Genomic DNA, 14,582 nt, shown 5'->3' with positions numbered 1-14,582 from the left:
TACCATCATTACTGGGAAAGCACCACGTACCTAGAATTATCTCTGCCCTCACAGAATCACCAATCATGCTCAAGAGCTCTACCAGCTAAGGAAATGCTGACAGATGCTATTGATAAATAGCAAAGCCAGTCTGGGTCAGGACATTCACCCTCTACTCAGAGTATGAATTCAGAATGCAATGTTCATAATGAAACTCTTGCTTTTGCATTCAAAGGAACATTGTAGATATTCACTTAGTGTTGTCTGCTGAGCTAACAAAAACACTGGATATGTGCTATGTTGAATCAAGCCAATATGCCAAATGGTTGTTATTCTGAAGTGCCGTCGAGTCAGTTCCAACCCATAGTGACCCTGTATAGGGTTTCCAAGGAGACACTGGTGAGCTTGAACCGTCAACCTTGCAGTTCAAACCGCTTTGCAGTCTGGTGCCACAGAGCCACACCAGGACTCCTATGTCAAATGGTAGTAGTGACAAAATAAGGGAGATACTTCACTTTCTGGACACGGAAGCCTCAAACTTAAGAAACACGTAGGTGACATGGGGAACAACATTGATGATGACATGTAACGTTGCAACACAAGACTAACAGACCTCAAAAAGAATGAAGCAGAAGGGTTATTAGCTCTTGAAATTGGGTATGTGATCTGAAAGGTCCCTAACACATAGGAGACATTCATAGGGTCAGGAGAAGTAGAGTCCAATGGACAGTACTAGCAGCCCCAATATGCTTCCCTTTCTTTTGTAGGAATATAGGCCTGGCCAACTAGATTATTTGTATAATCAGTGAAAATTGAAAATGTGGGATCTTGTTTTCAAAAACTAAGAATTTCAAGATGATGACTACACAGTTTTAAACCTGTGAACACAGGGCTGTGAAGTTGGCCCTGAATATAGGAGACTTTCGAGCTCCTTTGTCAAATCCCTGGCTAATGAGCTGTGGGAGGTAGAATGGAGGCAATGTGTGCCACTTTGACAATGAGGCAGTGGAAGCCCTGTGTGATTCCCCAGTCTCCTCCTCATCCTGCCACAGTAAACATGCAGCCCTTGTGTTGAGTCAGGTCAGCCCTCAGGTCGGAACAACTGTCCTCAGAGTTGGCCAAGGAATAAGCTCTTGTGTACTAAAGCCACTGAGACAGGAAGGCTTGTTTGTTATTGAGCACACATCTACCATATCCTACTAATACGTAGGGAGGGCTAGATGAAGAAGGAATAGTCTCAAATTCAAAAATGTCCTATAAGCAAAAGGAAATCAGACAGAAAGACTGGTAGGATGGCTACCATGTACTCATTTTCCCATTAATGAAATACAAATTGAAAAACTATCTGTAGCGGGGGATGTATAGTATTCTTCTTTTTTAATGCTCACAATCTCTTAGCCTAGAGCCATCGTTGGCCCATTACTGATTGACTGAACATCCTCAATACATTCAGAAGCCAAGAGGGAAAGTACTGCTCTGGGGCAGTGTTCTGCTTGGTAGAAAACATTTTATCAAGCACACTTTAATTTCACACCATGATTTGATCGGTATGCCTAAATATCCAGTTGATATTGCAAGAGTCTGATTGTTTAAAATACCACTGAATCTGGTCCCTGGTGTCATTGTCTCTCTGCTGCATCAACTTCAGAAATTACATTTTCTTCAAAACTGTTCTTCATTGCTCTCAAACACAGGATTGCTGTAAGACACTCCCCTGCCACACCCTGGCATGTCACAGTAGGAGGTTTGGTTTAATGGGGGCCAACTGGGATCCTTGGCCAAGACCCTCTGCCAAATCCGATACTGGCTTTTGGAATGATAGCCAAAACACCTTTTGATTACCATCCACAGGGCTCGGTTTTCAATAATGGCCTCCTGTAAAATAAAAGAATTACTCTTTACAATTAGAAGTCAAGAATCCCCAGGCTATACCCCTCCTTAGACCATGATGAGGCCCTACTATATTGGCTGCCTAGACCCAGAGGTTGATCAAGAACCTGAGTCCTGGATAAATCCAAAGTGGTTTAATGTGATAGGGCTCAACTTCTCAAACTTTTCTGCTTAAGTAACCCTTCTACAAGAAAAGATATATATATGTATATATATATTCAAGAATGTGGCTAGGGATAGAGTTTGAAGAGACCAGCCTGAAAGATGAAAATCGAGTCTCACATTTAAATTAACTTTAAAAATCATGAAAATTTTGAAATCCACTCCATATTTGATTTAATATAAAATGACTATTAAAAGTACTTACCATCAAGTAGATATATGTTGGCTTTGGTACACCCTTGTACATTACTCTATAGTCATGAACTCAAGTCCATGAAATTGCAATGTAAGCCACCATCTTGGAGTTGGACAAATCAGGATTCAAGTCTCAGCTCTGACTTCAACTATGGCAAATTAATTACCCTCTCTAAACCTTGTTTAGACTGTGGAACAGACTATCAATTACTCACATACAAATTCAAAATGAAGCTGAAGAAAATGAAAACAAGTCCATGAGATCCAAAATATGACCTTAAATATATCTCACCTGAATTTAGAGATCATCTGAAGAACAGATTTGATACATTAAACACTAAAGACCGAAGACCAGAAGAGTTGTGGGATGTCATCAAGAACATCATACATGAAGAAAGCAAAAAGTTATTGAGAAGATAAGAAGGAAGGAAAAGGTCAAGATGGATGTCAGAAGAGACAGTGAAACTTGCTTTCCAGCTTAGAGATGGCTAAAGCAAATGGAAGAAATGTGGAGATCCAAGAGCTGAACAGAAAATTCCAAAGATCAGCTCTAGAAGATAAAGCCAAATATTGCAACAAAATGTGCAAAGATCTGGAATAAAAAACCAAAAAGGAAGAACATGCTCAGCACTTCTTAAGCTGGGGGAACTGAAGAAAAAATTCAAGCCTCAACTTTCATTACTGAAAGATTATCTGGGCAAATTATTGAATAATGCAGAAAGCATCAAGAGAAGATGAAAGGAATACGCAGAGTCACTGTACCAAAAGGAAATGGTTAATGTTCAACTGTTTCAAGAGGTAGCATATGATGAAAAGCAAATGATACTGAAGGAGGAAGTCCAAGGTGCATTGAAGGAATTGGCAAAGAACAAGGCTCCAGGAATTGATGGAATAAAAATGGAAATCTTTCAAGAAAGTGAGGCGGCACAGAAGGCACTCACTCATCCCTGCCAAGAAATTTGAAAGACAACTATCTGGCCTACTGATTGGAAGAGATCCATATTTGTGCCCATTCCAAAGAGAAGTGACCCAACAGAATGCGGAAATCATCGGACAATCTCTTTGATATCCCATGCGAGTAAAGTTTTGCTAAAGGTTATACAGAAATGGTTAAAATCATACATTGACAGAGAACTTCCAGAGGTTCAAGCTGGATTCAGAAGAGGCCGTGGAACGAGGCATATCATTGCTGATGTCCGATGGATCTTGGCTGAAAGCAGAGAATATCAGAAAGATGTTTACCTGTGCTGTATTGACTATGCAAAGGCTTTCAATTGTGTGGATCATGACATGCTATGGACAACATTGCCAAGTATGAGTATTCTGGAACACTTAATTGTGCTCATGAGGAATCTGTACCTGGACCAAGAGGCAGTTGTTCGAACAGAACATGGAAACACTGAATGATTTAAAATTAAGAAAGGTGTGCAACAAGTTTGTACTCTTTCGCCATATTTATTCAACCTGTATGCTGAGCAAATAATCTGGGAAGCTGGGTTATATGAAGAAAAACATGGCATCAGGATTGAAGGAAAACTCATTAACAACCTGCAATATGCAGATGATACAACCTTGCTTGCTGAAAGTGAAGAGGACTTAAAACATTTACTGATGAAGAGCAAAGAGCACAGCCTTCGGTATGGATTACATCTCAATGTCAAGAAAACAAAAATCCTCACCACTGGACCAATAAACAACATTCTTATCAATGGAGAAAAGACTGAAGTTGTTAAGGACTTCATTCTTCTTGGATCAACTATCAACACTCACGGAAGCAGCAGTCAAGAAATCAAATGGTGTATTGCATTAGGCAAATCTGCTGCACAAGACCTTTTTAAAGTATTGAAGAGCAGAGATGTCAGTTTGAGGACTAAGGTGCGCCTGATCCAACCCCTGGTATTTTCGCATATGCAAGCGAAAGCTGGACAGTGAATTAGGAAGACTGTAGAAGAACTGTTGCTTTTGAGTTATGGTGTTGAGGAGAATATTGAAAGTGCCAGCGGCTGCCAAAAGAACCAATAGATCCATTTTGGAAGAAGTGCAGCCAGAGTGCTCCTTGGAGGTCAGGATGGCCAAACTTTGCCTTTCATACTTCGGACTTATTTTTAGGAGGGACCAGTCACTGGAAAAAGATATCATGCTTGTTAAGGTGGAGGGTCAGAGAAAAAGAGCAAGACCCCCAATGAGATGGATTAGCCAAGTGGCAGCATCGATGGACTCAAGCGTGGCAACAGTAGAGAGGTTGGCCCAGTATCAGGCAGTGTTTCGTTCTGCTGTGCATAAGGTTGCTATGGGTTGGTACTGACTCGATGGCACCTAACAACAACAAACAAACCTTGTTGTAATAAATCCTTTACATCTATACTACAAGCATAGAAGAAAGTAACAATTCCTTCCCTTATGCTTGCAGAACAGATCATATCACTTCACTTACAATGCAGGGCTTGGTAGGTAGAACCTCCTTCCTTCCCCGAATCTTCTGAAACTATTTACCAAAGGGACTGTGGCCTGACTAAAGACAATCACATAGGACTCTAACCTTCACCTGCAAACACTTCATTGAAACACGCTTTTTAAGATTGCAAAAGATATGTGTCTTTGAGAATATTTTTAACAGCCACTTTATTTCATGAATTTGGCTAAGCCTCAAATAAGGGCCAAGATATAGCCCACAATATACAGTGCATGAGTCTATCTGTTAAATTTTTCATCTTTATCACATTTGGTCACAAAGGTTGACCAAGTTACAAGAGATCATGAAAAAAACAAGGGAAAAAACATGAGGAGACAAGCTGTCCTTCAGAATTTCAACTTGTTTTGGGGCTGTGAGTGGTATTTTTCTAAACTGTAAACATTAATTCTATAGGAATATACAAAGCACAGTACTTCTGGTGTGGCGCTATAGGATAAGTACTGTACTGAGAACCAAAAGGCTGGCAGTTCAAAACTACCAGCTGCTCCTTGGAAACCCTATACAGGGTTGCTATGAGTCGGAATTGATTTGACAGCATTTAACAACAACAATACGAGGAACTTGGAGTCCTAGTGTGGCACTATATTATAAACACTGGACTGCTAAACACAATGTTAGTGGTTCAAATGCACCAGCTGCTCCTTGGCAACCATATACAGGGTCACTATGAGTCAGGATTGACTCAATGGCACTTAAAAACAATAACAACATAGATGGAATTTTGTTTTTAAGTGCTGTGGAGATGGTTCTGATTCATAGTGACCCTGTATAGGATTTCTAAGGAGTGGCTGGTAGGTTTGAACTGCCAATCTAGCGGTTAGCAGTCCAGTGCTTATCCTATAGCACCACATCAGAACAGATATAATAGTTTTTTAAAAATCTATCTGTCTTTGAGATTTGGTGTAGTGGGTTATGTGTTGGGCTGCTAACTACAGGTCAGCATATCAAATCCACCAGCTGCTCCACAGAAGAAAGATGAGGCTTTCTGCTCCTCTAAAAATTGACCTCAGAAACCCTGTATGGGGTCTCTATGAGTCAGTGGCAGTGGGTGGACTGGACTCATGAAAATGATGAAGATTAGCTGGTCTAAATCTTTCCTCTGATAGCTGGTCATAACCGGACAGGCTATTAAAGCCCCACACAACCATTTCATCAGCATCTGCAAAACTTAGGGCTTATCTAGCTAGACCTATTATTCTACTTTCCCACAGCAAGAGAGCCTGTCCTCAACTAACACAAGAACAATAGTTTTCCTTAGAGCTAGACTAAGGCATGGGACAGGAATGCTGGTATCCAATAAACCAAACCAAACCTACTGCCATCCATTCTCTTCCACTTATAGAGTGACCCCATAAGACCGAGGACAATTGCCCTTTATGAAGTTCTAAAACTGTAAATCTTTATGGGAACAGACAGCCTCATCTTTCATCCTCAGAACAGCTGGTGGGCTTGAACCTCCAGCCTTGCAGTTAACAGACCAATGCCTAACCCACTGAGCCACCCAGGCTCCTTTGGTATTCAAGGTTGTTGCTGTTAAGTACTGTGAGTTGGTTCTAACTAATAGTGGCCTTATAGAGGGTTTCTGAGGAGCCACTGGTGAGTTTGACCCACTGACCTTGTGGTTCAAATAGACCTTGAGGGCCAATGCTTATCCTACAGCACCGCACCAGGACTCCCATGTTGTTGTTGTTGTTAAGTGCCATTGAGTCAATTCCAACTCATAGCAACCCTGGGTTTCCAAGGAGCGACTGGTGAGTTTGAACTGCAAACTTTGGGGTTCAAACGGACATTGCAGCCAGTGCATTATCCTGCAGCACCACACCAGGCCTCCAGGACGCCCATAAAAGGTTTTAAAATCAAACTTACTTCCAGGAAACCTTAGTCAACTTTACAACAAAACAAGAAAAAACTCAAACACTGTTTCTCTCTCTCTCTCATGCCTTGCCTTCTTTTACAGTTCCAGAAGTTCCAAAGTCCCCTTCTGACTTTGTATTCAAATAATTCATCCATGCATACATATATATGTAAACAACAACAACACAAGAATCAAAGCTCTCCATGTAAACTCCATAACTTTCAGCTGGAGGCTTGTCCTTAATTGCTGTCTTGTTGGCTCTGACTCATAGTGACCCTAGTGGGTTTGAACTGCTGACTTTGTGGTTAGTTGTTCACTGCTTATCCTACAGAGCCATTCTAGAACCCCATCTCATTAGATGGATACTGTTGTTGTTGTTAGGTGCCATCAAGTTGGTACCAACTCATAGCGACCTTATGCACACTAGAATGAAACACTGCCCGATTCTGGGCCAATCTCACCATTGTTGCCACGCTTGAGCCCATTGATGCTGCCACTTGGCCAATCCATCTCGCTTGGGGTCTTCCTCTTTTTCTCTGACCTTCCACCCTACCAAACATGTTATCCTTCTCCAGTGACTGGTCTTTCCTGACAATATGTCCAAAGTATAAGAGACGAAGTTTAGCCATCCTGGCCTCCAAGAAGCACTCTGGCTGCACTTCTTCCAACACACATCTATTGGTTGTTTCGGAAGTGCATGGCACTTTCAATATTCTTCTCTAGCACCATAACTCAAAAGCATTAATTCTTCTATGGTCTTCCTTATACTAGCTCATGAAAATTAGCCAAGTAAGGATAAAATCTTAGTCAATGCCCTCCCCCTACCCTTACCCACCTGCTTTTTTGTGGACTGTGCTGAGATTATGAATAAGGCTAAGATTTAGGTTAGACCTCATTCAAACCTGTTTGCTTTATAAACTATTCAAAGATTAGTTGTAGAGTTAAACTTCAGCAGTCTGGACAATATTTAGGGCAGTGTGAAAGTTGGCCGGCCATCCTCCACACCAGCTTGAGAACATTCTCTGGACCATCTCTGTTACAACAGTACAGGGTTGGTACAGCCTATGCCAGGCATCCTTGGAATCTACTGGCAACCCTTAGTCACCAGAGGAAAAACATCTTGCCACATCCAAGCTAGTCTGAGATCTTTAGCACCTCTGTGAGGCTCAATTCATGGGGCAAGAAATATATGTGTTCATTGCAATTGCGTTCACTAAAGACTCAAAAGAGTTTCGGTTCATCCCTGAGAGTCTGCTGACAGCAGGGAAAAGGGTAACTCCCAGCTTCTGGAGATTGTCCTGGTCACCTACAGGGGTGGGGCACAAGTCTGGAACTGGTGCTTTGCAATGTTGTTTCTCAGTTAAGAAACCACTGGGAAGCCATACTAAACATCCAGGAATGCTGCTCAATTTCTCACTCAGCATAAGAAACAAAGGAGTAACTTTATCTTTCATGAGCATCAAATTATACCCTCACTCTAGTGTAAACACTGGACTGCTTACCACAAGGTCGGTTGTTCAAAGCCTACCAGCCACTCCTCAGAAACCTTATACAGTGTCGCTATGAGTCAAAACCAACTCAGTGGCATTTAACAACATCTACTGAGGCTGAGCAGAGTCCTGGTGTGGTGCTGTGGGCTAATGTGTCAGACTGAAAAGCCGTTTGAACTGCAAGGTCGGTGGTTCAAGCTCACCAGCTGCTCCTTGGAAGCCATACACAGGGTCGCTATGGGTTGGAATTGACTCGATGGCACTTAACAACAACAATAACAACTGAGGCTGAGCAGGGCTATTCTTAGAATTAATAAGTGGATAAGCCTTTACCCAGTTCCTTATGGAATCAAGCAAGATTTGAGGTGCTATAGTTACTGAGATCAGTTCTTGCCAACATACTTAATGGGAGGAGAGAGAAGAAACGTATACACATATAACTATATGGTTTGTCCTCTGTCTGCCTATATGTTGTGAACTTCAAACCTCTACCATTCTTCTCCTCCTAGCATAGTACATGCCACATTGTCAAAAAATGCTGTGGAAAATAAGGAGAAAGAGAGGAGAGAGGGAAGAAATGTTAAGTGAATGACACAAGAGATAATGTAATAAATAATAATAAAACCAACCACGCCCACTGCCACCAATTCAATTCCATCTCACAGCGACCCTGTAGGAGATAGTAAAACTGTCCCACAGGGTTCCAAGACTGAAATCTTTAAAGAAGCAGACTACCACAGATTTCTCCCACAGAATGGCTGGTGGATTTGAACTAATGACTGTTAGCAGTTGAGCACTTGAACTACTGTGTCACTAGGCCTCTTGCAACAATTGTGGCTGTTAAGTGCCATCGAGTTGGTTCTGACTCACAGCAAACCTGTATACGATTTCTAAGAAGCGACTGGTGAGTTTGAACTGTCAACCTTGCGGTCTAGTGCTTATTCTACAGTGCCACACCAGGAATTCCTAATAGCTACTGTTTAAGAAACATATATTGTTCACTGTTCACAGTCCATGTTTACAATAACTCTCTGAGGTCAGGTACCATTATTATCACTATTTTATAGATGATAAAACAGATCCAGAGAAATGCAGTAAATTGCCCAAAATCAGACAGCCAGAAATTGATGGAGTCAGGGTTCAAACCCAGATAGATTCTTCCAGAGGTTGTTTCTTAAGTACAAATCTGCTGACAAAGGAACAACTCCCTGCTAGGAGATTATGAAGGACTTTGTCGCTTGATCACGCTACTACCCATTCCTTCCCAACTCTTCACTACCTAGCTTAAAGGGGGAGGGCGGAGAATCATAAGTAAACTAAATCAATCTGCCTCTCCTCTTGGAATCAATTTATTTCCCCAGAATTCCTTTCTACTCAGGGTGCCCTGAAAACCAATAAGGCAAAAGAGGAAGTCTGCAGGTGGGCTACAGAATGTTCTTTTACTTCCTGATAAAAAGTTGACTCCAGCGACCTTCCCTTTTCATCCTACACTAAAAACAGATGTTGCCTACCTAAGTAGAAGCTGGACCCCTGGTGTGGTGCTGTACGATCAGCAATAGACTGGGAACCATAGGGTCGGCAGTTCAAATCCTCAGAAACCTTACACAGGGTCACTATGAGATAGAAATGACTCATTGACACTTAACAACAACAAAAGAGGAATCTGTATCATACCATAGGCAAGAATCACAGTTATGAAAGGTCAACATTTAAGAATGGAAGGACAGAAATGCTAAAGAACTGGAATCCTTAATGATGCTATTAAATCATTAAATCAGCTCTGAAACCATCTCCAGCACCCTAACTCTGTGTCCTATTCTGCCACCAGCTTCTATGCAACCTTTAACCTGCTACATCAGGAAGCTTCACTGAGCTACTGCCTATAGAATACCACAGGCAAGTCAGGTTCTAGATACTCATAACCTACTATGAGTACCCCCTCAGCTGGTACCGTCCTTGGTTTATAACACTGGAAGAAGCAATAGGAATAGATGGGATCCTGCATATTGGTTCTGTTTCTTCATAAAGACTTGACAGGAAGGCCCTCTGCCTAACAATGGGTCTAATAGTACAGAGGAGAGAGTGAACCACACAGAGAAAGAAAGGTGGAAAACATACTCATTTCACTGAAGAAATGGAGAAAATGAGAGCTGAAGATAAATGTGGGGAAATCTCACTATGAAGCACACATTCCCATCTGTAAAGGAAAAATGTGAAAGTTACTAAGTGAAAGAAGTCAGACATGAAAGACCACAAGTTGCATGATTTCATTTATATGGAATGCCCAGAGTAAGACAAATCATAGTGACATAATGCAGATTAGTGGTTGCCAAGAAATAGGGGAGAAAGGAATGGGAAATGGTATTTCTTTTTAGGTTGATGAGATTGGGCTGGAATTAAGTAGTGGGGATGGCTGCACAACACAGTTAACATTTTAAAAGGATGGATTTTGATGGCATGTTAATTACATCTCAATTTTCAAAAACCACATGAGTTGAGTTGGGTTTCCATTTGGGAGTGCTACAAATGAATAAGAGAGATCCTTAAGTTCATCCTCCCCAGTTGCACTTTACAGAGGGGAACACTCATGCTTGTTTGGAACCGCTCATGTTATAAGGGAAAGGAGCCCTTTGCACTGATAAACCCTTGTCAGCTAATGCTGGTTAACCCTGGACACTCTGGAGAGATCAGCAGTCTGAGAGCACTTACCTCCACAACAAGGGACACAAAGAAATTGGAGCTGAGCATAATGACAATGTAGACTCTCCACAAGACTGGGGTGCAGAGCAGCTAGAAGGACAAAGAAGTAGCATAAAGAAAATTATATGCTGGGAAGATAGTCACAGTGTACATTTTCATAGGTTATAAGACATGAGTATAATATACAGAAATAGGTGTTAAGTGGTGTGGCACTGTAGGTTAGTTTAATGCACCAGATTGCAAAGCTGTTTGAACTGCAAGGTCAGTGGTTCAAGCTCACCAGCTGCTCCTCAGAAACCCTATTCAGGGTCTCTATGGGTTGGAACTGACTCGATGGCACTTCACAACAACAACAACAACAACAACAACAACAACAACAACAACAATGTACAGAAAAAATGAGAAAGTGTTATATCCAATGATTTTATTCTTGTTGTCAAGTGGCGTCTAGTTGGTTCTAACTCATAGTGACCTTGTATAGGATTTCTCAGGAGCAATTGTTGGGTTTGAACTGTGTTTTGTTTTTCCCTTCATTTTATTTTAAAGAGGATATATAAGATTTCATTTTATTTGGATCCACAATCAACATCCTTGGAAACAGCAGTCAAAAAAATCAAATGACATATGGGCAAATCTACTGCACAAGACCTCTTAAAAGTGTTAAAAAGTAAAGATGTCGCTTTCAATACTTTGAGGACTAAGGTGCACCTGACCTGAGACATGGTATATTCAATCATCTCATATTCATGTGCAAGTTGGACAATGAATAAAGAACATTGATTATACTATTGAATGCCAAAAGATTTAACAAATCTGTCATGGAAGACGTATTGTCAAAAAATGCTCTTTAAAAGCAAGGCTGGCAAGACATCTTCTCATGTACTTTGGCTGTGTTATCAGAAGGGGCCTGATGTTTGGTAAAGTAGTCCACTTCCTCTGCATTCTCCTAACCCTTTCCTGAGATCAAGCACAGTGCCTGGTCCATGTGAATGTTTGATGGCTGGGTGAATGAATGAATAAGCAGATAAAAGAAATCCAAGTACACTCGATTGCACTCACCACTGCCTCCTTCATTGTCTCATACAATGGTTGGAGTGAAACCTGGTACATTCTATGAAGGACTATGACTATCAAAATTAAAGATGCAAATAAATTTCCAGGAATTTATTCCAGAGATATGGCTGCACATGCATGAAAAGATCCATTTATAAAGCTACTTACTGTATCTTTGTGTGTAATAGTAAAAAATCAAAAATATCTCAAGTGTCTATCAGTAGAGGGCATCACATATAAACTAGAGTACATACTTGTACAAGGAGATACCATATTAGGATCAAAACAGAATGAGGAAGTTTTATGTACTTACAAGGGACAATTATAAAATGTACTATTGTGTGAAAGAAGCAAGGTGCAGTTCTGGGGTTGCAGCAGCCATGAAAATGCTCGCCTGTACAGGAGCATGAACTAGTGTGTCCCAGTGCACTGTATTCAACCCAAGGCCACACTGCCCAGGGGCTGCTCTCAGCCAGTAACTGAGCCCAGCAAGGATTCTAAACAGACTCTTTTCTCTGAGATACCAGACTCCTCTGATGAGCTACTTAGCTCAACTTTCTTAGAACTGTGCTGTAGCCTGAGACTCTGCATCCAGCCTACTTCCTACCTTCTCCCCTCTGCAGGGTTCAGACCCACGTCTTAGTGTGAAACTCTTCCCACCTCTCATGGTTTCCTATACTTCTCCTACAGCTATATCCCCCAATAAGTCTCATGTTTGCCTATTGCATGACTTGACGTCTACATGTCAAAAGTCCTGAACAAATGCAATGTTGTGTTTTCCCACAGAGTCAGCTCTGACTCAAGGTAACTTTCGGTATGACAGAACAAAATGCTACCCAGTCCTGCTTCGTCTTCATGACTGTAGAAATGTTTGAGTTATTGGACTATACCCTTTTCTGATCCATAAGTTTTTCATTGTCTGATTTTTGGATTTTGATCACCAGGCCTTTCTTTCTTGTCTATTTTAGTCTGGACACTCTAATGAAACCTCTCCACCATGGATGGCTGATATTTGAAATATCAGTGGAAGATTCCAGCATCACAGCAACAGGCAAACCACCACAGGACAGAAAAATGACAAATGGGTAGTAGGCAAATCCAATATTTTGCTACTGTTTAAAATGTGGGTGAAGAATATGCACACAGAGAGATATCTGTATTTTTGTACATATGCATATAACATCTCTGAATGTAGATAAAGGAAACTGATATTATTGGTTCCTTGGGGGAGGAAGAACTGGTATGTGGGGAATAAGGATAGAAGGGAAAATTTCACTCTATAACTTTTAAGTTTTAAACCATGAGAATTTTCTCCCTACTTTTTTTAACTGGAAAAAAAAGAGAGAAAAGTCAGCAGTAACTAGGTTACAAAACAGCATGATTCCATTTAGAATAAACCTCATATATCAGCCAATATGTATTGATAATATATGAATATTTGAAGATGGAAGGATATGGTGAATGTTAATAATTTTCCTGGCTTGCATATTTTACATTTTCCAAAATGAACAGATTATGCAATAAGAAAAATAATGATTCTTGCAGAATCTTTTGTAGCCATCCAAGCAATGTCTGCACAGTTTCCTTCCAAATTAAATGTGTTTCCTATTTTGCTCTGCCAGAGGACCCATCCTGCCTCTGAGTCTTTCATATATAAAAAAAATATGATGAAATGCATTATGTCTTAACTTTAACTTCTGCTGAATTAACAAGTCATGACTCAGAAGACTGCTTTGCAAAGACTATTTTTTTCTATGAATACTCAATCTAACTCATGAGGACTAAGGTGCACCTCTGGAGTCCTGGTGTGGTGCTGCGGGTTAATGTGCTGGACTGCAAGGTTGGTTTACACTGCAAGATCAGTGGTTCAAGCTCACCAGCTGCTCCTTGGAAACCCTATGCAGGGTCACTATAAGTTGGAACCAACTCAATGGCACTTGATAACAACAACAAACAAGGTGTACCTGCTGGAGTCCTGGTGTGGCACTGTAGGGTAAACACTGGACTACTAACCATGAGGTTGGCAGTTCAAAACCACCATCCTCTCCTTGGAAACCCCATACAAGGTCATTATGAATTAGAACGAATTCCATTGCACTTAATAAAACAAGATGAGCCTACCCAAGTCATGGTATTTTCAATAGTCTCATATGCATGTGAAAGTTGAACAATGAATAAGGAAAATCATACAATTGATGCATTTGGGTTATGGTGTTGGAGAAGTATATTGAATGTAGAAGAAGAATGACCACATCTGTCTTGAAAGAAGTACAGCCAGAATGCTCCTTAGAAGTCAGGAAGGTAAGACTTCATCTCTCATACTTTGAACATGTTATCAGGAAAGACTGGTATTTGGAGAAAGACATCATGCTTGGTAAAGAAGAGCATCAGTGAAAAACAGGAAGACCCCCCAATGGGATGGATTGGCACAGTGGCAACAACAATGGGCTCATATGTAACAACAATTGTGAGGATTGCACAGGACTGGGCAGTGTTTCGTTCTGTTGTACATAGGGTCGTTATGAGTCAGAGTCTACATGATTGCACCTAACAACTCAATGGCAACAATGGGAATTGTACTGCTAGGCACAGTAAAGCAAATATTAAAATATCAATTAATGCAGATTTCAGTTTTCATGTCAAAAGTCACCATAGATTCTGTCAAGGTATTGCTGGTTTGGAAGGCACTCCAAGTGCTCATCTACATTAGGAATGACATCAGTCACTCAGTCATCATGCATCATTAATAAGGATAAGACTTGATTTTGACCCTCATGAAACTCAT

General features: G+C 40.9%; 1 protein-coding gene across 1 annotated transcript in view; it reads right to left on the bottom strand.

Moving 5' to 3' along the window:
• Positions 1–1,369: 1,369 nt before the first annotated feature.
• Positions 1,370–14,582, bottom strand: part of ATP13A4 (ATPase type 13A4) — a 189,287-nt gene continuing 176,074 nt past the window's right edge. The window contains exons 29-30 of the mRNA XM_006873141.1: positions 10,754–10,834; positions 1,370–1,854 (exon numbers count right to left, since the gene is read on the bottom strand). Coding sequence (XP_006873203.1) covers positions 1,642–1,854; positions 10,754–10,834 — 294 coding nt within the window. The 3' untranslated portion in view covers positions 1,370–1,641. The remainder of the gene's footprint in view (positions 1,855–10,753; positions 10,835–14,582) is intronic.

The sequence above is a fragment of the Chrysochloris asiatica genome, unplaced genomic scaffold (assembly GCF_000296735.1).
Source record: "Chrysochloris asiatica unplaced genomic scaffold, ChrAsi1.0 scaffold00224, whole genome shotgun sequence".
Taxonomy (NCBI): Eukaryota; Metazoa; Chordata; class Mammalia; order Afrosoricida; family Chrysochloridae; genus Chrysochloris; species Chrysochloris asiatica.
This window is presented reverse-complemented; position numbering and strand designations above follow the sequence as displayed.